General features: G+C 35.8%; 1 protein-coding gene across 1 annotated transcript in view; it reads right to left on the bottom strand.

The window, feature by feature from the left end:
• The window catches only part of RYR2 (ryanodine receptor 2), a 445,326-nt gene that overhangs the window by 105,651 nt on the left and 315,962 nt on the right, over positions 1 to 23,713 (bottom strand). Inside the window, exons 50-60 of the mRNA XM_075147916.1 lie at positions 20,840 to 20,980; positions 19,853 to 20,016; positions 17,460 to 17,538; positions 16,715 to 16,804; positions 15,449 to 15,586; positions 13,156 to 13,233; positions 10,118 to 10,193; positions 7,145 to 7,271; positions 4,618 to 4,733; positions 2,999 to 3,063; positions 852 to 973 (exon numbers count right to left, since the gene is read on the bottom strand). Of these exons, the coding sequence (XP_075004017.1) occupies positions 852 to 973; positions 2,999 to 3,063; positions 4,618 to 4,733; positions 7,145 to 7,271; positions 10,118 to 10,193; positions 13,156 to 13,233; positions 15,449 to 15,586; positions 16,715 to 16,804; positions 17,460 to 17,538; positions 19,853 to 20,016; positions 20,840 to 20,980 (1,196 nt within the window). The remainder of the gene's footprint in view (positions 1 to 851; positions 974 to 2,998; positions 3,064 to 4,617; positions 4,734 to 7,144; positions 7,272 to 10,117; positions 10,194 to 13,155; positions 13,234 to 15,448; positions 15,587 to 16,714; positions 16,805 to 17,459; positions 17,539 to 19,852; positions 20,017 to 20,839; positions 20,981 to 23,713) is intronic.

Genomic DNA, 23,713 nt, shown 5'->3' with positions numbered 1-23,713 from the left:
TGCTTAGTATTGTTGCTAGAAACTTCACCCAGTATTCACACAATCTCGCACAATCTTGCAAACCCCACCTGTCTGTATGACCATCAATTGGCTGTCAGCCTCAAAGAACAGCAATTCAGTTTTGCATGGTTCAGTACCCAATAACAGCCAAGAAGGCAACCGTGATACCTGTACGTTACAGGTATGCAGTAGGTCCTGTGTGAAGCTTGTAGTCCACCTTACTAAATGGGAAATATGGGTTTCAATTCAATGAAAAGTGAAATTAAGTGAAAACATATCTTAGAGAGATGGTCTAAAAAATGGATAACTTCAGAGAAAGGATCAAGTGGATATTTCTGTGTCATATTACTACTGTTATTACTATTTAGAAAACCAAAGAGCGGAAAGAATACAATGCTCTTATTTTTACTTTTTATGGTGGACAGAAATAATGATACTTACTGAAACACCGTTATAAATAAGTTTGGCTTTTAAATCTACCACAAAATTTTGCAGGAATAATGATTTCAGTATATACCTATTTCCAATAGTGAAAACTGATACACAATTATATAGCCTGTGCCACAGGCTGTGCAACTGATGTATTGTTGCACATAATGCTAAATTTAAGTTCCCTGCATGCTAAAATCATCACCACTACCTTTAAAACAGCATATAATCATAACTCTGTATTCCTCTCTTCATTTTATTCAAAGAATTTTCCTAACAGGAAAAGAAAGTGAAACAAGTTTAATTTGCATGTTCATAAAAATATTTCTCTGCCTCTCACTTCTCACTTTACCACAATCAACTGCTGCTGTTTAAAGACAAACACACATATGCATACACATTAATATTATTTTAAGTTTTACCTTGTCACCATTTCTTTCTCTTTATTAGAGGCATGACCTCCACTGCTGAGAGGCCTACTTGCCGCAGATAAGAAATACAGGCGATGATTTTTAAAATACTGATCAATCAAAGGAAGCACAACCTGAAATTACATCAGAAAGAAGTGGTTATCTCAGGGCTTTCTTTACTATGTTCTGTATTGCTCTTTGTAAGTCGCAACTAAAGACAGGAGATTTCAAATGTGTTTTCTGTTTTAAAATCTCTATGTGTTTTTTCTTTAATGTCTATTGCTCTTTGAATTTATTTAGTATTCAAGGCACTTAAAACATCATCAGGAAAGGCAGCAAAAAAAATTTTACATTATCTCTGTGTGGTTTTTAGGAGGAGTAAAAAGCAGAAAGTATAATTTCATTTTATCTCACAATTTAAGATTTTTCCAGTACCACATACCCAAACACAACTATTGCCGCTCATGCCTTTTAATGTAGGTTTAAGAAAAATTCACCTACAGCTGTCAGCGCACTAATGCACTTAATTCTAGATGCTATCAAATAAAACTCCCAAAACATCCTCACTCATTCAGGGCTTGTCCACAGAAGTTTTCCTGTTTACTTCATGTGGTGACCATTACTCAGCGCCCACTGCACATGTCAGCCAGGAGGAGATCCAAAATAAACAGCCAATAAGAAAATCTGAAAGGTGGAATGCTAGCTTCTGAGTCAATGAACTTGGCAAATAGTACCACATGGAAGTACTTTAAGGTATCAAGATTACAATTTACTGCAAGGATATCAGGGTTAGAAAATGCTGCAAACAGCTGCCTTTGCTTATTCACTAACGAATTCAAAAGACACTTTGAATATGCAAACACCATACAAGCTTTTACGTGCGAAAGGTATAAGCAGATTTTCTTAATTTATAATGTGTAAAACCTTCTTGACATAAAAAGGAGAATTGGGCTGACAGGAACCTCATGACTTTCAGCAAGGGGAAGGGCAAAGTCCTGCACCTGGGGAGGAATAACCCCAGCTACCAGTAGACACCGAGGGCTGACCAGCTGGAAAGCAGCTTTGCAGAGAAGGGCCAGGGGGTCTCAGTGGACAGCAAACTGTCCATGAGCCAACAATGCACCCTCACTGCAAAGGTGGCCAACAGCATCCTGGGTTGCATTAGACAGAGCATTGTCAGCAGATCCAGGGAGGTGATTCTTCCTCTCTACTCAGCACTGGTGAGGCCACATCTGAAGTGCTGTATCTGGTTCTGGGCTCCCCAGTACAAGAGAACCATGGTCATACTGGAGAGAGAGTTCTGTGAAGGGCCACAATGATGATGAAGGAACTACAGGATCTTTCAAATGAGGAGAGATTGAGGGAGCTGGGACTCTTTAGCCTAGAAAAGAGAAGGCTCAGAGAGGATCTCAGCAATGTGTACAAATATCTGAAGGGAGGGTGTAAAGAAGATGGAGCCAGGCTCTTTTCAGTTGTGCCCCATGACAGGACTAGAGGCAATGGGCACAAACTGAAACACAATAGGTTCCCTCAGACCATTAGGAAACACTTTTTTACTGTGAAAGTGACTGAGCACTGGCACAGGTTGCCCAGAGAGACTGCGGAGTCTCCACCCTTGGAGATATTCAAAAGCTGTCTGGACATGGTCCTGGGAAACCTGCTCTAGGTGACACTGCTTGAGCTTGAAGTTGGACTAGATGACCTCCAGAGGGCCCTTCCAACCTCAGCCATTCTCCGATTCCGTGATAGAGACATCAGCATAGTTTTAAAACAAGGAAAGAAATAAGGAAGGTGACATTGACAGATACATAGCTGTGTTAATTCCAATAACTATTGTTCACATTTATCTGCCTAAAGATTGTAAAAGAGAAAAATCTTCAGAATTAGACTAAGCCAGTAAACAGAAAATGTAGGGAGGTTATGAATAACATCATATGAGTAGTTGCATATCACGGAGCAAGGAAATAATGAGAATAAGAATATAGTCCTGTAATTTTTTCACACCTATACTTCATCCTACAGTATTTTCAAGCTATTTTTATTACTACTGTTTTTAATTAATAAAATAATGAATTTAACACAGAAAAGTGCACTAACAAATACTTTCTCACTTCAACTACTTACTACGTTGACAAAGAATAAGCAAAGATATACTGTACTTTGGCAAAAAACTTGATTTCTTGTTCATACGGGAAGTGCTCTCCTTTGCCTCTGCTGCCACCATCTGCAGAAAGAAGAAAATTAAGCTCCCTGTCATATATCCTAATTACAGTCTACTCTGCATTTTTCTTAGAAAGTGTACACTATAAACAAAATAATACTGGTCATCTTTAGATGTAGATTTAAGATACCACAAACAGTATATACACTAGTTAAAGTGGCATTTTATAACTACCTCATGAGAAGAAAAGTTACAGCAAATAAAATATGTAAAGAGTAATTGTCCAAATCTTCATAAAAGTGTAGACATCTCATAGTCCAAAGAGATATGGATATTTTTTTGAGATTAAAATCTGGTCCTATGTTTGTATTTTTCTAGTAATTAGTAACAATTTGGAAGCCTGAACTCACATTCCAGTTGTTCCCAGGAGAAACAGAATTACCAAACTTTTAGTACGTATTTGTGGACTTTATCTAAAGAACAAAATTAAGGGTTAGAACTACCCAACTGAAATTAAAATTGCTTCACTTACCCCATTACTATAAAAATCAAATACTCTTTACAGACATAATCTGGTACAGCTCCCAGACTATTTATCGTTTATTTATTATCTTCTTTTTACTAATCCATTGAGGGACATGAATGGCATTTGCTCCACCAGTGTTTCTAGTGTTTCAGTATTTATTCATTATCATTCTTGCAGTTATGCCAAATCTACATAATTAAGTAGAATGAAGCCATGACAATCAGGCATTAGCAGCAGAATTAACTCAATGAGTTACCAAGGCCAGACTTTTGCTACTGTAAGTAACCATGGCATATAATAATTCATAAATTTGATAATTTCCACTTTAAAACTAGATAGGTTTTTGAATGAGCATTGATTTATTCCATCTCCCTGCTGTTCCTGCCATTAATACTGTCAATTACAGCATCTACGCCTAGACATGAGGCACAGTCTATGTTATGTGGCATTACAACTCCCATGGTCACACAGAGGCTGCATCTGGCCAGGTTTTTTGGCTTTTACTGCTCATGTAAGAAGCTGACTTGGGTCACCAAACTTTCATTTTTTTTTTATCTTTAAGAAAAGCAGATCAAGTTAAATCCTGTCCTTCATAGCATATGTTGACGAAACATATGTTGGGTGTTTGTGAAAGAACATTCCCATTGTGGGAGTTTGTTAAAGAGGTTTCTCTACTCAACTTCCTCCTCCAGAGAAAATTTCGGAATGGTACAAATGACTGGTTTAATTTGCTCTGTGAAAAAGGGATTACATATAAATATTAATATGCACATGTGAGAGACTATCAATTTGTGCACAAATCTAAGGACTCAGCTAGTTTTCTTTTTCAAATAATTAAAGTCATTATAAATTTTGGCTGAACACTTTTCATCTTCTGAATGAATGTGGGAAACTGGAATGAATACAGGAAACTGGAATGAATATGTGAACTACATATCTTTCCAAAATTCATCATCTTCATCAACTGTAGGAAACTAGAGGGAAAACTCCTAGTCCAAGAATGTGTCATTTTTTTGAAATGTTCTAGTTGTTTTTATAATATCAAACATCTTAGTTAATAATTCTTAAAAAATGCACAGGGAGTACTATACCAAACTCCAGAATGTACTGATGGGCTTCATCCACATATCTTATAAGTTGCTGAAGGAAACTGTAGGCAAAGCGTTTCTCAATAGAAGGTGTGTCTAATTCCAGGTCCTTAAGTCCCCTGTAAAAAGAAGGAAGTCAATTTTCACACATGCAGAAGGACTCAAAGCAGTCTTACCTCTCCCTGTAGTCTGACGACATTTTCTCAGTAATGATTAATTGCTTATTAACATAAGAATTGTTCTGTGTTTGAAGTAAACAGTACTCTTACGCTTATTTAGGTTTTGAGCAATTTGTTAAGATGCAACTCAGATTTCCCAAGTAGAAGGTTACAGAAAAATGAGATTAGTCAACCAGATTAATCCAGTATCATTGTAATTTCTTTCCCTTACTTGTAAGGCATTACAAGAAAAGACAAAAAGGGGTATAAAAGGGGCCAGTCACATGTAAACCGTGGCCTGTCAATACCGTTGTCCGACTGAGCCCTGCACCTCATCACTAGAGTCTGTCCTATCTTCCTATTAAATCCTTTAACTATCTCTCTGTGTAATCTCACTCACCATCCCATGTGTATGTGTGTGCTGCAAGGAGTAAGTGCCAGCTACTGGCAAGACCAGTGTGAGTGGATACTGGGCCAGCAACTGGAGGTAGGTGCCCCCAGGCCTGTGATGCCAGTAACAGGAGTGAATGAGGGTCTCAGCATCAGTAGTTGGAGAGGCCATAGCTTTTGGGAACGTCTCTATGGGTCCTACAGACTTTGAGCTCAGAGTCCCAGCTACTGCAGGGGACTGGCATGAGTGGATTTGGTGCCAGCAATTGGAGTCAGACAGTGGCAGGGGTAAGGCATCCCTGGTCTGTGGTGTCTGCAGCTGGAGCAAGTGGGAGTCCTAGTTGCCAGCCACTGGAGTGGGAATGCCGTGTGTGCCAAAAAACAGCTAATGTGAGGGGCAATGTCAGTAAAGCAAGTGAGGGGCTCAGCGCCAGCAGCTGGAGTGGGACCATGGGTCACAGGCCATGTGCCTGAGTGAGATGTGCTTGGTATGAGGCAAGTGTTTGTATCTTCCCTAAACCCCGTCTGCATGAGGGTGCAGTAGGCTAAAAGGGTCACTGTCAAATAAAAGACTGGAAAGAAATGTGTGCAAGGCATATGTGGCAGAAAGTCAAGTGGTAAGCAGACCAAAGAAAAACATGGATCAGATGCTTGTTTGTTTAGACAGCACAGTGATCACAGGAGCAGCAGGTACATTGAGTTTAACTTGATAGAAAGACCTGCATTCGACTAGCACAGGAGGATGCAGATGCAGCAGGAACTATTTACTAGATGATGGGTGTGTCCAAGTTAACGATTATCTTACCATTCCTCTTAGCCTTCCACTCCTCCAAAAACCAAAAGCCACTTTTCACTTGTGTTTAAGTTAGACAGAAATAAAAAGGATTAGTCAAAAAGGAACGTGTAACCTTGAATGCAGCTGAGGAGTCTTTTGTCATTTTGACAGGGGATGAGAAAAGAAACCTTTGCTCACTGACATCCTTCTTTGTACATCCTACTCCATTGAAGGGAAGTGAATTGAATTATTCCAGTTACCCTGAAAGATTTTACCTAGAATTATTAGATTAGCTGTGGGACTCTATAAACGGGCTGAATTTCATATGTGAAATAAAAGAAAGGAAGTAGGCAGATTTTAAGTAGATGTGCTAGGCTAATTAATTCACAATGATTACTTAAATCCATCTCTGTGACTGTTTCATTCACTTACTAATGTTCAAGTCATACAAATATCAGATACGCTTTCAGCCTTCCTAGTGACTCACATTTCCTAAGCCATGCTGATGAGGCAGAGAAGCCTCCAATTTAATTAAAATTTTATTCACGCTGCATTTTGTAGGTAAACATGTCATATTAAAACCAAAAAGAATTATGCATGTTATTCTGCAGAGAACAGCATGTATACATACTGAATTATGAATATTCTGTTGATTACTACATTTATTCACTATGATTACATTTACACTGTGGATTGTTTCAAAAAAACTTTTTAAAAACATCATTTTTCACTTTTAAAATATTTTAATAACACTACAAATTAACTCAGTTGAAAGAAATGAGTAGTAGATTTTAGAAATAAAACTGTCTTATCAAAGCAATTGCCTAGAAATTCCTACAGAGAGGTGCATGTGCCTGACTTGTAATGAAGACTTAATAATTCTATCACTTGTAGAAAATTAACAAGTTTACTAACAGTTGGATGTATGGAGACACACCAGAAAGAAAAAGCATGCTGCAATGTTGAGAGGAGAGGCAGAAGACATGCAAAGATTCTGGAGAACTCTGCTTGTGCCTTCCAAAAACCCTGCTACTAACTCCATAATCCATTTCTTCCTTACAATGTTCTATATGAAGGTGCTCATCCTTACTCCCAGGTTCTGAAACCTAAAAGTGACCATAGATTTTTCTTTTAATTAAAAAAAAAAAAAAAAAAGGCTGTTGAGGAGTATTACCTTCTGTGACACTAATACTGAACAGAGAATTACCTGGAGACAACATATCCATTAATCTGTAGAAATTTCAGAATATCCTGTGCTTTTTCTCTGTCCTTGGCTTTTTCTTTGGCTGTGAGTGTATCATAAGGAACAAGAAGAGGATGGTTGCCTCCTCCTACTATGGAACATCAAGAGAATTAAAAAGCAGTTAAAGAGTTATCTGTTGACATGATAAGTCCCGGTGTGTAAAACGACTGTCATCATAATACATAGCACATTACAGTAAAACCTAGTCTGAAATAACAACAATGCACTTTGCTGTTTCTTTACACAAACCTAAAAAATATTCAGATAGAAACTTTAGACGTGGCTGCAAACAAAGTTCTAACACAATCAATTGCTGCAAGTACCAGGTAAATATGTTGAACCTACTGCAAAAATTCTTAAAGAAATAAAAAGTGTTTAACAGTTACGAACATGTATTATAATTACAACTTCATTTAATGAAACTGAAAATATTTCAATAAATAACTTATCATTTCGTAAGAAAACCAAGATATAAACAAATACATAAACATATACAAACAGAGTCCTGCTTTTAAACATTCTGATGACAGCAAGAAGGGTTCATGGAGTTTAGCAAGATATACGCATATCTAAAAATATATGAAAGTAATACAGTTCTACTTTACAGTAATAAACTAAAGACAGAAAATTAGAGTACATTATTCAAATGTGGTTCAGACAACTGTCCAATCTGACCAAAAGAATGCTGCCAAAACAGAGAGGTAAACAGAATAAACTGCATTTGTACAAATAGCTGATGTATTGATACCTCTTCTGAATGTAGATAGTTAGTTAATTTGGCAGGAAAATAAAGTTGCTACTATTAATATAAATATCTGCATAAAAAGCAACATTCTTAGGGTTTCACCTTCTAAAATCATCATCATATAGCAGAACACAATAAATTCCTATGATAATTGCTACGAAACTCCAGGAAATTGTAAGGGTAATGATCACACTTATCTTAGAAAAAATACTACAGCAAGTCTCTAGTAATAATATTTTAAAAAAAGAACAAATTCCCTCTAGAAAATATTGGAGACATATCCTTAGGTGATTTTGTAAGCCACATATTCTAAAATTTTCCATTAGTCCTGCCTGAATCATTTAAGTACATGCAAAATGGTAATCTAGTGGGCAAGTCTGATGTGGTTTTTTTGTTTGGTTTGGGTTTTTTTAGGAAGTATAGGCTTTAACTTGGGATGATTGGGTTTTATTCTATTATCATAAATGTGATCTAATTCCACCTTATTACAGCTGATGACATGCAAAAATGCATATAGTAATCCATAGTAAGCTATGGAGTCATTAAGACTATAATAGATCATTTAATTAATACACACAAAGTGTTCAATGAAGGGGAATGACACTTGCAATTTTCAGGTGGCTAACATACTTGTGTATGTGAAAAGCCTTAAGTGAAAAATAGGAGTATTCTGTATCTGAAGTCCGCATTACTGCTCTGTTCTTTACACATGTATAAAAAAAAATTTCAAGATTAGCATATGTATATACTAGAGGAAAAACCCCACATTCTTGAGCTAGATTTTGCTCAGCTGACAAAAACGTCTACTTTTCACACGAAGAAACTCTCCTTCATTCACTATAGCTGCCTCTAGCCTTCTCAGTACTACGCTCCTTTGCACAACACTACAAATACTATACAGTGTTCTCATTGAAGTGCTGCTCAGAGGTAAAAATCTGCTTTCAAAGCTGCCAGATACAGTAGATCTATTTAAATATCTAGTCTTCCTGTAGCCTATGATTTCCCAGACTTAGCCCATCCTGTGGCTACTTATCCTGAAGAAAGTTTTTTAAAAAGGCTATAAAAATTAAAATAAAAGCTGTATTAAGGGGAAATACAACTAAAGGCATGGAAATTCATAGTGATTTATTCAAGGCACTTCCAGGAGGCCCTTTACTTTTTCATATAACCTTAACTACTGTACCTTTGGTGGAAGCTTACAACTAATAAAAAAAGTAAGCATACAATTAAAAAAAAAAAAAGGCCAGGTTTGGTTCATACAGTTAGACTTGACACCTTCAGATAAGACAAAACCTTAGCTTCAATCATTTGAAAATGAGAACTTGCTGTTTTTTCAAATATTGTTTCCTCCATGTGCAAATATAATGTTATCTGCAGAAAAAAATTTAGCTTTAAGCAAATAAATTATTTTAACACAGACGAAAAACAGTAAGTTACACAATACATAACAAAATTTATCATTTAGGTAAGCAGAGATCATAGAATCATAGAATCATTAAGGTTGGAAAAGACCTCTAAGATCATCAAGGCCAACCATCAACACAACACCACCATGCCCACTACACCATATCCCTAAGTGTGCCTCATCTACACGTCTTTTAAATACCTCCAGGGATGGTGACTCAACCACTTCCCTGGGCAGCCTGTTCCAAGGCCTGACCACTCTTTCAGTAAAGAAATTTCTCCTAATGTCCAGTCTAAACCTCCCTTGGCGCAACTTGAGGCCATTTCATGGAGTACATGCAATTTTTATATGGACTCAAGAATCTGCTCTATGTTTATCCACTTGTCAATTCAATACATGATATGTGCAGTTCTTAGTAAACACCCTTTTAGATCTGCAATAAAAGAAGTAATTCAAATGAAATCAGAGCCCACTGGGCAATAGTCTGAAAGATTAATGCTAGAGGGAAAATGTAGCTTAAACTTATTTACAAGCTTTGACTTCTCTTCCTTTGATATATTTGAATTAGTAAACTACTTCAACAGGAACTGTTACACTCAGTACTATAAAAATTTCCAGGCACTAAAAATCACAAAATATTTAATTAAGAATAGATACTTTGTTGTTTCTTCTTTGTCAATTTAACTTTGCTGTTCCTTTTTTTTTTTTCAATCTGTTTTCTCAAATACATGACCTAAGCTAATCATAGAGAACTTAAAATACTGTAAATACCTAAAGTTAATATTACCTTTTGCTTCAAGCTCCATTTTCTTTTTCTTTGCCCATATGTTATGGTAGTTTTCAGCCATCATCTCAGCCATAGCCTTAGGAAAATGGAGAGCTTAGTGATACAAGTTGCAATGGTTAACCCCCAAGAAGGACAGTTTTCTGGTTGACATTAAATAACAAGTTTGGTTCTCTGGGAGGTTCAATACAATTACACCGGAATGGTTCACTGAAAACAAGAGTTTTTGTTGAAAAATTAGGATATGGAATTTGGGTAGGATGGGTATACGTATAGGAATTAGGAACCTGGTGCTGAAGAGAAAGCTGTTAAGATGTAAAAGGAGGAACCACAAAGAGGAGTATAGTCTGGAAAGAGTACTGGGGTGTTAGTCGGGGACTTGATTCTCAAAACAATGCCAGCAAGAACCCCCTGAAGGCCCTGGTAAGGGAAGCAAAGAACAGCAAGCCGGAGGACTGAATCAAGATTGTTCCTGCTGGTTGCGGCAGACTGACTGTAAACCCATGGATATAGCCTGGTCAAGGTGGATACTCATTTGTGTGAGCACACTGTTAAAAGCACCAACCATTTTACCAGGGACTCCATAGATGTAGCCACAGCTTTTTATTCAGCATGAAATGCTCCTCCAGGGTGCACAACAGGTAAGTAAATTCTTCCTATAGAACAAACTCTTCCAGACTGGTAAATTAGAAGCTAGACCCCAAACTCAGCAAAACACAGACAAGCTCTCCAGTCTCTAACTAGTAGGAACTACTATTTCAACATGAAACAACTTTTAAAATCCATCTCTCCTGTCCTCCTGATTGTATACCCTCTAGTTGTACGCAGTGGTGGAATCTTCTGTAGAATTTTCACTTCTTTCATGGACCTATAGAAACATTCTTCTCATCTTCAACAAGGGTTTTGAGTAACCAGTATTTCTGAATAACTTCTTTATTTGGGAGAATATTCATGAATTCAGATAACAACTTGAAAATTTTCAGCCATATCTTGTTTATCTATAGGACAATTTGTTTCATAAACTTTTCTCGAGTGGATACATTATTACACGTATCTCTCCTGTATGGTAGATGCCTTCTATCAATCACACTCTGGTCCTGGTGTTTTGATAATCCAAATTAGGACCTTGGAAGAATGTAGTGTGGTCTGTGTTTTCTTCCCTTGGAAAGCAGGGTGCTATCAAGATGGTCTCAGAGCAAGACCTAGCTACTTACGGAGCCAGGATGTGACCAGGTGACCACTTAAGACCAAAATGAGAAGTATTTCCCAGACTTACAATTTTAGACATGGTCATGATCTCTGTTAGCACAGTATATGCACAGGATGATGTAAACATTAAACAGCACCAATTCTTATGTACTAGTTAAAAAACAAACAAACAACTTTGTTCAAAACAACTAATTTTTCCCAGCAATTTAAAACAAGGTTGAAGAATCTAACCCTGAACTCCAACTTTAAAGATATTAAACATTTTAAAAGTTCAAAATTAATTATACAGTTCATTTTTAAAACTCCAATCTCATTAATACCTAACATGTTTGGATATTTCCTGAATGACAGTATCAGGATATATTAATACCTGAAACTGCATTTTAATTAAATTTGTTTAGCTTTTAAATTACAGATTTTGGAGCTGGTTTCAAAGAAGACCTCTCTTCATAATTAAGGACAAATTAATCATAAAGCCAACCAGCTCTGCTTTATAGTTGAGTGCTACAAAGAAAATAAAATTAATGACAAATGCTAGAGGGTATAGCATAAAAGAGTAAACAAGGGAGTAATAGAAGTTCTAATGCCATTTTTTTTGTGGTTTGTGACAGAATGGTTACTTCTTTCTGGGTTTGGTTTACTGCATTATAATACTATGATGATAATCACATCAAGAGTTGTTTCATGAGCATTAAACAAATTCTGCACAGTCTTTTGACTCTGCTGAGTCTATACAAATGTTAAATGAGGTAATTATAATGAAGTTGTTTCATCAGTTTGAGATAAGAGTGTAATGACAGAGGTAGTGTTATTCAATTATCAATTTTATTAACTCTTTGGAATGATCAGCAATCTACTGAATGTTCTAACTCAAATATGATAGCTAATTGGCAGCAAATTCTTATTATTGTGAAGCTAGTCAGCAAGCTACAATGGTTAGAAATATAAAACTGGAAACCACAAGATAGGAATCAAGGAGGGGAAATCCAGTGTGAGACTTTGATCAGAGACACGGTACAGTATATACTGTACAGTTAACCAATTACTTTACTACTGCTGCTTGTTTCACTGCACTATGAAAGAGTTCGGTATGGGCAAACTTAACCCTGTGTTTCACAAGTTTTTTGTAGCCAGCTTTGAACACCATGTTGCCATGTAGACTGGTACAAACACTCATGCTAACTAATTTAAAACTATCTAGTGTATGTCTACATAATATTGTAACCATATTCACAGTAAATTAGTAGACTGTAAAAACTAGCATCATACTCCATCAAACACCATGAAAAAACCCCTAACTTCCTAAAGACAGAAACATCATTTGTTTATCAACTAAAACATATTGTTCCAAACAACAGCAATCTACTGACAGACCTGTCAAAATCCTACCCCAACTTCTTCATTCTCTATTCTCATAATATTTGTTGTAACAATGGTTCCTGATTCTTATTTCTTTGGTTTAGAAAAAAGAGCAATGACAAAATGTTTTGGGAAGATGGTAGAGAAATGAATGATAAACAGAAAAAAGCTGATGCCGCAAGCTCTTCTAAACAGGAATTTCTTCAAAATGACAAATGTTCGCGAAGAGAGGTAGGAAAATCAATCCAGGACTAAAATGAACTTTGAAGCTTTTCAACATGAACCATGTCTTTTAAAGCAACAGAGGATCAAAGAGCAATGATGAAAAAGACCAAAAAAAAAAACCCAAAACCAAAATCAAAGCATATCAAAGAAAGTAACATAAGGCACCAAATTTGTTTAAAATAAACCAGCAGAAAAGAAAAAATTAAATTGTAAAAAAAGGGTAGGCATATTAAGTGTTTCTGACTTACATGTAAGTCTCTGGAGAGGGTGACATTGCTCATGTCAATTGCTCGAGGAGTGTAACCATGGGCTGTATCTACAGAGATCTGAATGACAAACATGCAAAACAGTGGAGTTATACAAGCATTTGATATGAAGAAGTTAACATTAACAAGATAGTGAAAGTAATGAAAGAAAAAGTCACTTGTATATTTCTAGAGAGCAAAAGGATCCCATGTAGCCCAACTGAAAATACACCAAGGGTGGTAAACTTAAGTGAGATTTAGGCAAAGGTCTACATATTTTAATCCCAAAGACAGGCAGCCATGAGACACAAAGCCCCCTCATTCAAATGCAAATTTCACTGGAACTTGTTTAAGATTTGAACTCATTATGGATAATGCTGTACTAAAGTTATGATTAAATCTCTGCATTTTCTAGAGATTTTTTTTCTTGGCAGGCAAAATCTCAAGACAATCTAGTTTAAGGTGAATTCAGGCAAAAATCAAACTCTGAATTTGGCTTTTCAACTCTATTTCTACATGTAGGAATAGACTCTACTAAATACATATCTTTTTCTTTCTGTCCCTCCTCCCCACTCAGAAAATATCACCATTTTGTCTTTCTTTCTTTCTACTGCCTAAATTTGTCACAGATTTGCTTGTTATATTGACACAAATGTTCGAAGAAGGATAAACAATGACGGCGATTCCCTGGATGGCAAGCCACTGATGCAAGAAATGTGGCTAGACAAGGGGCATTGCTGGGATTTCCTCTACGGATTCTGCAGTAACAGATACATGTCCCACACAGGTACATCTTCCTTTAGAAGGAACAGTGTTCAGAATTTTGTTCCTATGTCTGCTATTATTTTCATATGCATATATATGAGCATGTACAAGGCCTTGAAGTTCAAAGGCTTCCTTTCAAAAGACAAGTATTTTTAATAGAGAGTAACAGAAAGGACATACAAGCAGCACGTAGTAAATAAATACTGATAAAGTATTGTTTTCTAAAGCAAACAATGCAAGCATTGTTACATTAGCATGAAGATACTGATTAAATATACTCAAAATTTCCCAGCTGAATACAGGAAAATGCTATTTCGTGTGTGTGTGTGTGATGACAGCACAACACATTTTAAACACAGGATGAGTATTAATATGATAGTGTACTCTGAAACACAAAAATATTCAGAAACTCTTCTAGAAAAGTTATGTAATTTCATTATAGTAAGGGAAGACTGTAACTTAGCTACAAAAGCTATTTTCATATGTTGATAAAATCTGAATCTCAACTGTAAAGCTATTCATTCTAATGAGCTCCTTATGCTTAAAGTATATATGAGTATCTCTGTCAGTATAGTCTTTGGGGCTGGTATTGTAAACACCCAAAAGTCGGGAAATTTGGAAGTCAAGAATTTTGGAAGGCAATTATAGTGTGCAAACTATAATGTGTCGTTTAGCCCAAGTGCTAAATCAAATCACTTGATATACACTTTCTAGTGTCTATAGAGAGTGGAGAGGCAGGTTCCACTGCTCATTTTTCACAGGCATATCACCATTCACACATGTAAATAGTGCAGAGCTGAGTGGAGAGAAGAGGGAAAGATTTTTCCCCTCCATTTTATTTCCCCCATTGGTTTGGCTCAATGTGTGTGTGTGTGTGAATGAGAGAGAAAGAGATTTTCTCCCCTCCCCAGTTTAATTGCAAAGTATGTCAAGCTCTAAGAGAATATAGTGCCAGTATTTCTCCATTTTATCCTTACAGTATTTTGATTTAAGAAGGCTATTCTAAAGGAAAAAACCCTATCTTTAACATTTTCAGAAATTTGGCTGTCTATAGATGTAAATGTTATGCTGCATTAACATTGATGTTTGTATTAATTTTCCTTAAAAAAAAATTATATATGTACCTCTATTTATTTCTTTACACGCTTAAAGGCATCCATAGCCACCAAATTCCAAAAAATAGCAGACTGAAATCATATTAATACTCACTATGAATGCGTAATCACCTATTGATGTAAATAATTCCCCTAAATAATGTAGATAACTTTAAATCAAGTGAAGAAATACATTCCTATTTCAGTTTTGTTCAGTTTTTTTGAAAATGTTTATTAACATATTACTTTGGAACAGGGAAAGAAAGTTACAGCTTCAGTCAATAGAAATCCAAACCAATCTTCAGAGTTGTACAATTGCTTGTGAAAAATGCTTTCACATATTTTTATGCTATGGCTTTATCATTTGTAAAATCAAAGATTGGAGAGCAGATTTTGCATGCCTTTTTTTAAAATAAGTTTTTAATAAAATGGCTCACTTGACTGGTTTGAGATATGCGACGCGTCCGATTATACAGTGCCATGGAATCTCCCTCCCGTGTTCTTTCAATTCGCCATCCCCATGCCAGCATAGTTTTTAGTGATTCCTTGATTGGCCATCGATAAATTTCTTTCTCCTAGAAGAATGCACATTCAATAATTGCCTTGTTTATTATGTAGCTGTACAGAGCAAAAAGTAACTATTGGGCTTTTGCCTGGTTATACTGAGATGTAAAGAAATGTACTGAAATCAGCCCTTATGGCCCAGGGACACTGCAAAGAAGCAAATAAATAATGTAAGATATTAAAAAGTTTATTTATCACTTCAGAAGTGGGCAGAAGAATTCTGGCCCTGCAGGAAGCTGATGATCACAGGGATAACCGTGTCAATGGCATGCTCAGATATGAGCAGTAATTATCAGGAGTAATGCAGTGTTTCGTTTGCTACATGAAACAAAAAGACAAAGTCATAGAATCATAAAAAATGTCTATGTTGGAATGGACTTCCGGACATCATCTGGCTCAACCTTCTGTTGAGGTCAGATAAGCTAACCTAATTGGGCTATCAACGGTTATCAAGATTAGGTTATCTACGGCTTGCCATGTCATGCCTTGAATATTTGCAGTGCAGGTGATTTCACCACTTCTCTGGACAACCTATTCCAATGTTTAAGTTGTCAAGATAAGAAGGATTTCTAGAAAGCATTTCTGCTGAAGCAACTTAACACCCATTGCCTTTTGTCCTGTCACTGTGCATCCTTGTGAAGAGAATACATCCACCTTCTCTATAATCAGCATTTAGGTACTGGGAAACCGAGATTATATCCCTGTCAGCTCTCTCTTCTTTAAGCTGAACAAACCCAGTTCCTTCAGCTTTGCTTCATTTATCAAGTTCTCCAGCCTTCTAATCATCTTTGGGGCCCTCTGCTGGAGACCAGACAAAGCCTAAACTTAAGTCTTCACTAAGCAAGTAGGCATTCCTGTATGACCTTACTGTAAAAATATACTGGCAATATGACACTTCAGTTTCACCATAAGTTATGCCATGTAAATTCAGCCATGAGAGAAAATAGGTTGAGTGGCCTATTTATTGTACAATAAAACCGTTCTATCTCTTTTTGAGATTTTGAGGAAGGCAACAATCACACATTAGCTGACGTACTCTAAATAAATTTTAAAAAAATGATGTAAACACAAGGTGGTATTTTCACAGTGAATGAAGCAATCTTTCAATCACCTGGATCAAGAATGAACAAATTCCTTACCTTTTCAGATAGTAACTTATATTGTTTCATTAATGGTTGCACTTTTGCAGATTCAGAATATGTTTCACCATATGTCCATCCATTGGCAAACTGAAAACAGTAATAATAAGAGAGGAAAAAATGGGGAAAAGCAAAAAATTACGAAAAGCAAAAAATTACGAAAAGCAAAAAATTATTGGTACAAAGGAACTGCACAATGCTTCCGCAGAGTTGTTCTCTTAAAATTTCCTTTCTACTATTTTCTCAACCAACATTTATATTATCTACACATAATGAAATGAATTATGTAGCATAGAATCTTTTTGAAAATTAATGATTACACAAAGCTAACATTTCAATACATTTTTCTTTTAAATATTTATATAGAGCAGAATACTGTGCTACAGTTGAACTATTTTTAATACTGGACACGCAAACTGCACAACGGAATAAAAACCCTAAAGAGGTTTTTTGGTTAAAAAATTGAAATTTCAAGTCAATAAAACTCTTAAACAATTAGCAAGCATATTTCCTCAAAAGTCAACAATAAAAATAATGAAATGATGAAACACTATTTTGAAATACTCATGTGCACTTACAGAACTTTCCCCCCAAATGCATTTCAAGAAAATACAGGTTTATATCTTACCTACGTACCAACTTATAGCATTATGAAAAATAATAATATTCAGAGTAAAATATTTTAAAGATGAAATGGATTCAAATAAAAATTCTGATTTTGCTTTAACAGGAATATAGATTTTACCTTTTCCATTGACCATTTGTCATGAGAGTGTTCTGCATATTTGTTAATGAAATATTCTAGCTTTTCAGGGATTGTAATGCTGAAAGTGAAGAGAAAAATAGCCATTATTTCACACATGCTAACATGCAAATGCTTTTGTTTTGAAGAAAACTTTCAAATAAGTAATTAGTAGTGCATGCATCCATTCAAAGTTTCTTACTGTGCTCTGCTTCCTCACATACAGTTTGCTCCAAGCCCCAGTTAAATCAAGGAAAACATCTGAGTTATTTAATGGACACTGAATGAGAACCACAGCTGTTGTAGGAATTTTACTTCTTCGACAGACGTGTGCAGGGAAAAATCAATAACGATACCAAGCACTCATGCTTTTTGTCACATATTTTCATTACTAACATTCATTTACTTAAGATTAAAGAGATAACTATGACCCATAGTTTCAGAAATACGATGGTAACTTATTGCACGTGTCCATTATAAACTAAGTGTGCTAACAGTCCTTTTAGACACATATAATCTATTTTATATATTCCTATAAATTTTATTATATGCTTGAAGTACTGTAACTTATGACAGCTCAAAAGTTATATGCTCAAGGCTTTATTTTCGAACACCCCAATGAATATTAAAAATATTAAAATCCTTATTAAAAATAGAAAAAAACACAAATAAATACACTAGCCCTTCAACAGGTGTACAAGACAGTGCAAAAGTTAAGGTTTCTTAAGCAGTAAAGGAAAAGCAGCTATCCTTAACTGTCAAACAAGCAAACTGTCAAATAGAATCCTCTTCCAAAAATAATTTATCAAATATCAGTATTTTTCTGCAGCTGCATTCCTACAAATGAAAGGGAATAATTGCTTCTTGATCACCTATGAAATAGCAAAATCTTCCCTCCTAAGACAAAGAATTTTGGCAGCAAAAGTGTTACAGTGCCATCTACTGCAAAGTAGAAGAGTCTGGTTTTTAGTTTTCAGTCATAGGGTGGGAAAAAGCAGAAATGTAAAACAAAATTATGGCAGAGTAGCAGTTTGCAAGAGCCTAACCACACACAAAGGTCAGAAAATATTCATCCAGCATGGTCATCAGGTTTTTTTATTGTTTGGAAGCGTGTATTTCAAAGGGAACTCTACTAATGGTATAATACTATGAATAATTTCAGAAATGCAATAAATTGGCAAGTACAATAAGGTCATATTATCTATAGCTTCATGTAAATAGGTCTAGGACTAGTAAGCAATGTGATGCAGGATTTGCATGTTAAAAGAATATAGGATAGGTTGGAAGCGACACTGACAAAAGTAGTGCTTTCTTTGTCTTGAATCATCACAGAACTGTTGACTCCTATGGCAACGAGGTGACTGATGATTTAGGTAATCTTAAGTAACATTTTATGACTTTGTCAAATATATTCTGGCTATCTACAATTTCCCTCTGAAATGACACCAGATAAAGTCATCTTCGATTGTTAAATGATAGTATAATATCCTTACTAAATTTTGTTAAATCTTCGTATATCTTAAATATATCTTAGACAAATGAATTTTAATGGTCACTGATGTGATTTCTGTATTCCCATCCAGATTATGGCTTTTACTACCATATTTCAATATGCATACATGTACAAGTATGCTGCTAACAAAGATATCAATCCATTGATGGCATTCTGTGTTCTGAGTGTTAGTACAGACAGAAAGCTCACAAAGACAATTGAAGTAAATGTCTTACAAGTGGCATTTTTCAAGATATAGTGCATAACCACACTACTGTAAGACTATTCTATACAAAAGGAGAAAGGGGCGCTGGCTGTAGTCAAAAATCAGGACACAAAAATCCTATTCAGATATGTGTTTTGTCTGACTAAAGTGCTTAAAAGAGCATTGTTAGAGTCTGACTGCCTAGAGAGAATGAAGATCTTTCTGTCCTATTCCCCATTATTCATAGTAAAAAGAGATTATATGAATGCATGATCATCATTTTCTGTAGGTACACTGTCATTAACACACACTGGAATTAGTGTCTTGGCACATGCTAATAATGACAGGGATGATGCAGACTAGTCTATTTTTTCTGCTCCGAAAAACATGCTGGTTTGTTTGCAGCAGACATACAAAGGTAACTGGACAATTCTATCTTCAGGCTGAAAATGCATTAAAAATGTTCTAGGATGACCAAGAAATTAGTCATGTAACTGGATATTTATTGCTTTATATGATTTAAAATAAATATAGAAATAAAAAACAAAAATATAAAGTTGAGGTCTCCATTTCATCTAGAAGATAAGCGTTCAGAAGAGAATAAAAGCTGTAAGTTCACATCATACCCAACAACAGACTCCATCCCTCTTTTACACATTCATGATAAAAAAAACTAGTTGCAACAAAATAATTCCTTACTTTGACGTATCAACAGGTTGAGGATTAAAGTTCCCATCTGAATCCATTGAAGACTGTTTTTCCATCATATTGACATAATTTGATTCCATATAGTCTGGAGGTAAGGCCCCTGCAACAGCGCTCAAACAAGGCAAAGCCAATTTGAACAGTTCTTGTTCGTACTTCTGTGGAACCCACAGAGGATAGAAAGTGAGTAGTGAATGGAAGCTATCAACATCACTGCTGCAACTGATATAGCTATATGTGAAACCAAGCAGCCACAGAACGGCTTTCTTACTGAGTGTGAAATTGAATTTTTGTTCTGAAAATAAAGGAAACTGACTGTCCAAAGCATATTATACATTATAGATAAGCTAGGATCAAGTCTTGCTCTTGCTGAAGTAAATGGGAAAAGTATTGACTTCACTGGGAGCAACACTAGGCATTTTTCAGATGTCTGGAAAGAGAACATGGCACAGGAATATACATAGCATTTCTAAATACCTAGATTTGAAATAAAACTCATGGAATTTTAAGCAGGTTGGTTAAAAATCCTCACAGAATGAACAATAAATAGATACCAAGGTGTATTATTAAGCTTTTGTCCAACATAGAATTGATTCAAGGATGATGAAACTACAACTACTAAGCAAAGGACTTTGCTCTTGGTTTAAGGAAGGATAGTGTATGAGGTAGAAAAGTGCAGCTTTCAGTCACCTGCAGATGCTTGAGTTTGCTTTTAGGGCTCTGAAATGTAGTTGAGCTGTACAGATATACCTCAAGATTACTTCATTAGCTATATAATTTTTTTTAATGAGCAGACAAAATGGTATACCTACGTTAAAGCAGAGGCTATAAGAGGAAGATTTAAATTTATTAAAGCCGATATTTTTCCCTTTAAAGTGGATAATACAGTGTTGATAAAAGCTGGGTAAAAATGACAGATTAAAGAAAAAAGGTTACACATTAAGGCTTTTACAGTAGTAGATGCATATTAAAATGAATTACCTTTTGAGACAAAGCATCAAAAATACCCCAGAACAACTTTCTGGATAAATGAAGCTCTTCTTCTGAGGCAGCACCAAAGTTACCCCATCCACCTGGCAAACAATAATACTTCCAGCATCTTTCATAATGATTTGTCAGCAACTAAAACAGAACATATTTTGAAAGCAAATAAAATATAACTGTTGATGTTCTTCCATTCTGGCACTCGACCATTACACAGACACTGCCAGAAAAATTTCTATCTTTTAGCAAGAAGCCATGTTATGTATCTATTCTTTAAATCATTGGTGGATATACACACAGAATGAGCAGTTCTTTTCTTTTAACATTAGTGGCATATGCAAAAAGTTTATGACAGATGATAATTTTCCGCAACACCACAAGAGCTCTGACAGCTCAGCTGAAGACAAGAATTCACCTCCATCTGTGTGCCGCTATTCCAAACACAGCTGCTTGGTGGGTAAGATAGTAGAACCATGATTTCACCTAGTTCCCAACTATTATTTACATGCCTGAGACCTATTCAGCAATAACTCCCAGTGTGATTCATCTCTTCTGTGAGTTGTAAAACCTGCTATCAGTCTACCCTCCTGCCCTCTATTACAATTGGCAGAGGAGCTTTATCCTATCTCCCTCTCTTTCATTAAATACGTATTTCAGGGATACTTTCTTCTTAAGCGTCTACGAGATTCCAGATTATCAGGGACTCAATTGGTGCAAGGACCTGCTACTGGTTATTTGCCAAACTAAAACATCCCAGATTTTGCGCTTAATGTGTCCTCTATGTCCCCGAGTCACAGACAAGAAGAGGAAAAATTAGTTGTACATCTGTCAGTAAAAGCAATCCCAAACAAAAAACTTTTGGCAATCACAAAGTATGAAAACCTAGTCCTACTCAGGGGCAGATTTCTCTAAGGCACAGAACAATCTTTCTAAAAAATATAGCTGGAATTTTAATTCAGAGTTTCTTTTAATAGTTCCTCAGAGAAAAAGAGAATTGTTTCAATATCACTTTGCAAAGCAAGCTGGCAAAATATTATAAGTCACGGTCAGTAAAGAGCTGACAGGATTCCCTTTTTTCCAGTCAGAACAAATGCAAAGATGGAAAAATGCAGATATTCATAACGTAAATGTGCAGAAATAAAGACAGGCATTAAAAAAAATAAAGTGTCCTGATGCATAGAAGTGAGGATTTTGATAACCAAAAATATAACCTCAAGTTCTGTTATATTTTTCATGGATCAGAAAAAAAAACAATCCATATAATGCATTTGTATATCTTCAGATTTAAATAATCTATTACTACCTATTTACTATTTAAATTGTCAGATGATTAAAGAAAAAAGGGAGAGAAGAACTTATATGCATATATAATGTAAAAAGACAGAAGTTTTATCATTCATGTAGAACCCCAGGGGTCTCAGAAATATGGACTCTAAGAGTCTAAGATGTATTTGAAAATGTTTTTTTCAAAATAAATTCTATTACACAATGGCTAGACTTCAGGTTTGCTTTTGGACAACATGTGAGTGTTAATATATATGTATGTATTTTTAAATCTAGCTAAGAGTAAAGGCAGGTTTACTCTCAGAGAAGTCCCTGATGAAGCACTGAATATGATTTAAGAGGAAATAAAAACAAGGCAGCCCTATTCCAGAAAGTTCACACCAAATTACATAGGAAAAGCATCACAGATTTTAATTCACATGCTGCCTAAACTGAGGTAATTTTTAATTGCAGAAACCAGCAAAGGTATTCACAGTAGATAGCACTCTATTCTGATTTAGCCTTCATGATTTCCTCCTCTCTTCCCATTCAAAATTAAATTTTCAGATGCATGATTAACTTGTAGCTGTCTCTTTAGACTACTATAACCTGTTTGCTAGCACAAGCCCATAAGGAATATGCACGGTACTTTCAAATCAGAAACACATTAATAGATATAAGTGGGCGTCCCTTGTTAATCACTGAAAATCAGTTTACTGTCAGTGAAACCTTTGAAAAGTTCTAGTTCTATCTTCAGATAAAGTGTTCACTTTCCTCAGAAACTCCTATTCCTTGCTTAGGTGTCGATGGACAAAATCATTTCCCCATGTTAACACCATGGTTCTCTTCCTATCTATATTCTCCCGAAGCCCGACTTGCCAAAAGGATCTAATTATTACTTCCTTCCTGTTCATTTCAGCAGTATTGGGAAAGCGACTGCAGTCGCGACCCTCAGGATCAAAAAACCTGCTGTCCTAGATGAACAGATCTCAGGAAGCTGGGGTTGTTCCTTCCCCCGCAAAAAGAAAATAGCCACGCAGGGAGCGCCAAGTTACTATTTGGTTTTTGCAGCACATGCAATGACATAATGCATTAGAAAGGTCCCCTTCAGGGCAGTATACTAAATTATCAACTGCTTTTCTCACACATAGGCACTAAAGAATGTCTGCTCCTGCATCTTCAGTTTGATTGAGCACTTCTTGGGTGACACACCAAATTATGAAGTCCTTGGCAGGGGAAAGACCATGGAGCAGGTCCTGGCTTTGAGACTAATGATTTAAATTCCTCATCTGAGGTCAGAGACCATAATCTGGTGAGGAGAAGCCTGCGTAATTCTGAGGAGTATTTTGGCAAAGAAATCAGATGTAAAATGCAATTAATCCTGATATGTGGCTTTTAAAGCACAAAGAAATATTAAATAAGAAAAGATTAAATATCTCATTCAAAGCTGTGGTGGGAAAGCATTAAAAAGATCTGCTGAAAAACAGCAGTAGGTAAGGTGGGAAATGATACATTTCTTAGAACTGCCCATGAAATCTGTGGAATCTTTAAGGAATGTGTCATCTCAGAAAGGCAAAAATACATTTTTCTTCTGCATTAGAAATCAGA

Source organism: Calonectris borealis, chromosome 3 (assembly GCF_964195595.1).
Source record: "Calonectris borealis chromosome 3, bCalBor7.hap1.2, whole genome shotgun sequence".
Classification (NCBI taxonomy): domain Eukaryota; kingdom Metazoa; phylum Chordata; class Aves; order Procellariiformes; family Procellariidae; genus Calonectris; species Calonectris borealis.
This window is presented reverse-complemented; position numbering and strand designations above follow the sequence as displayed.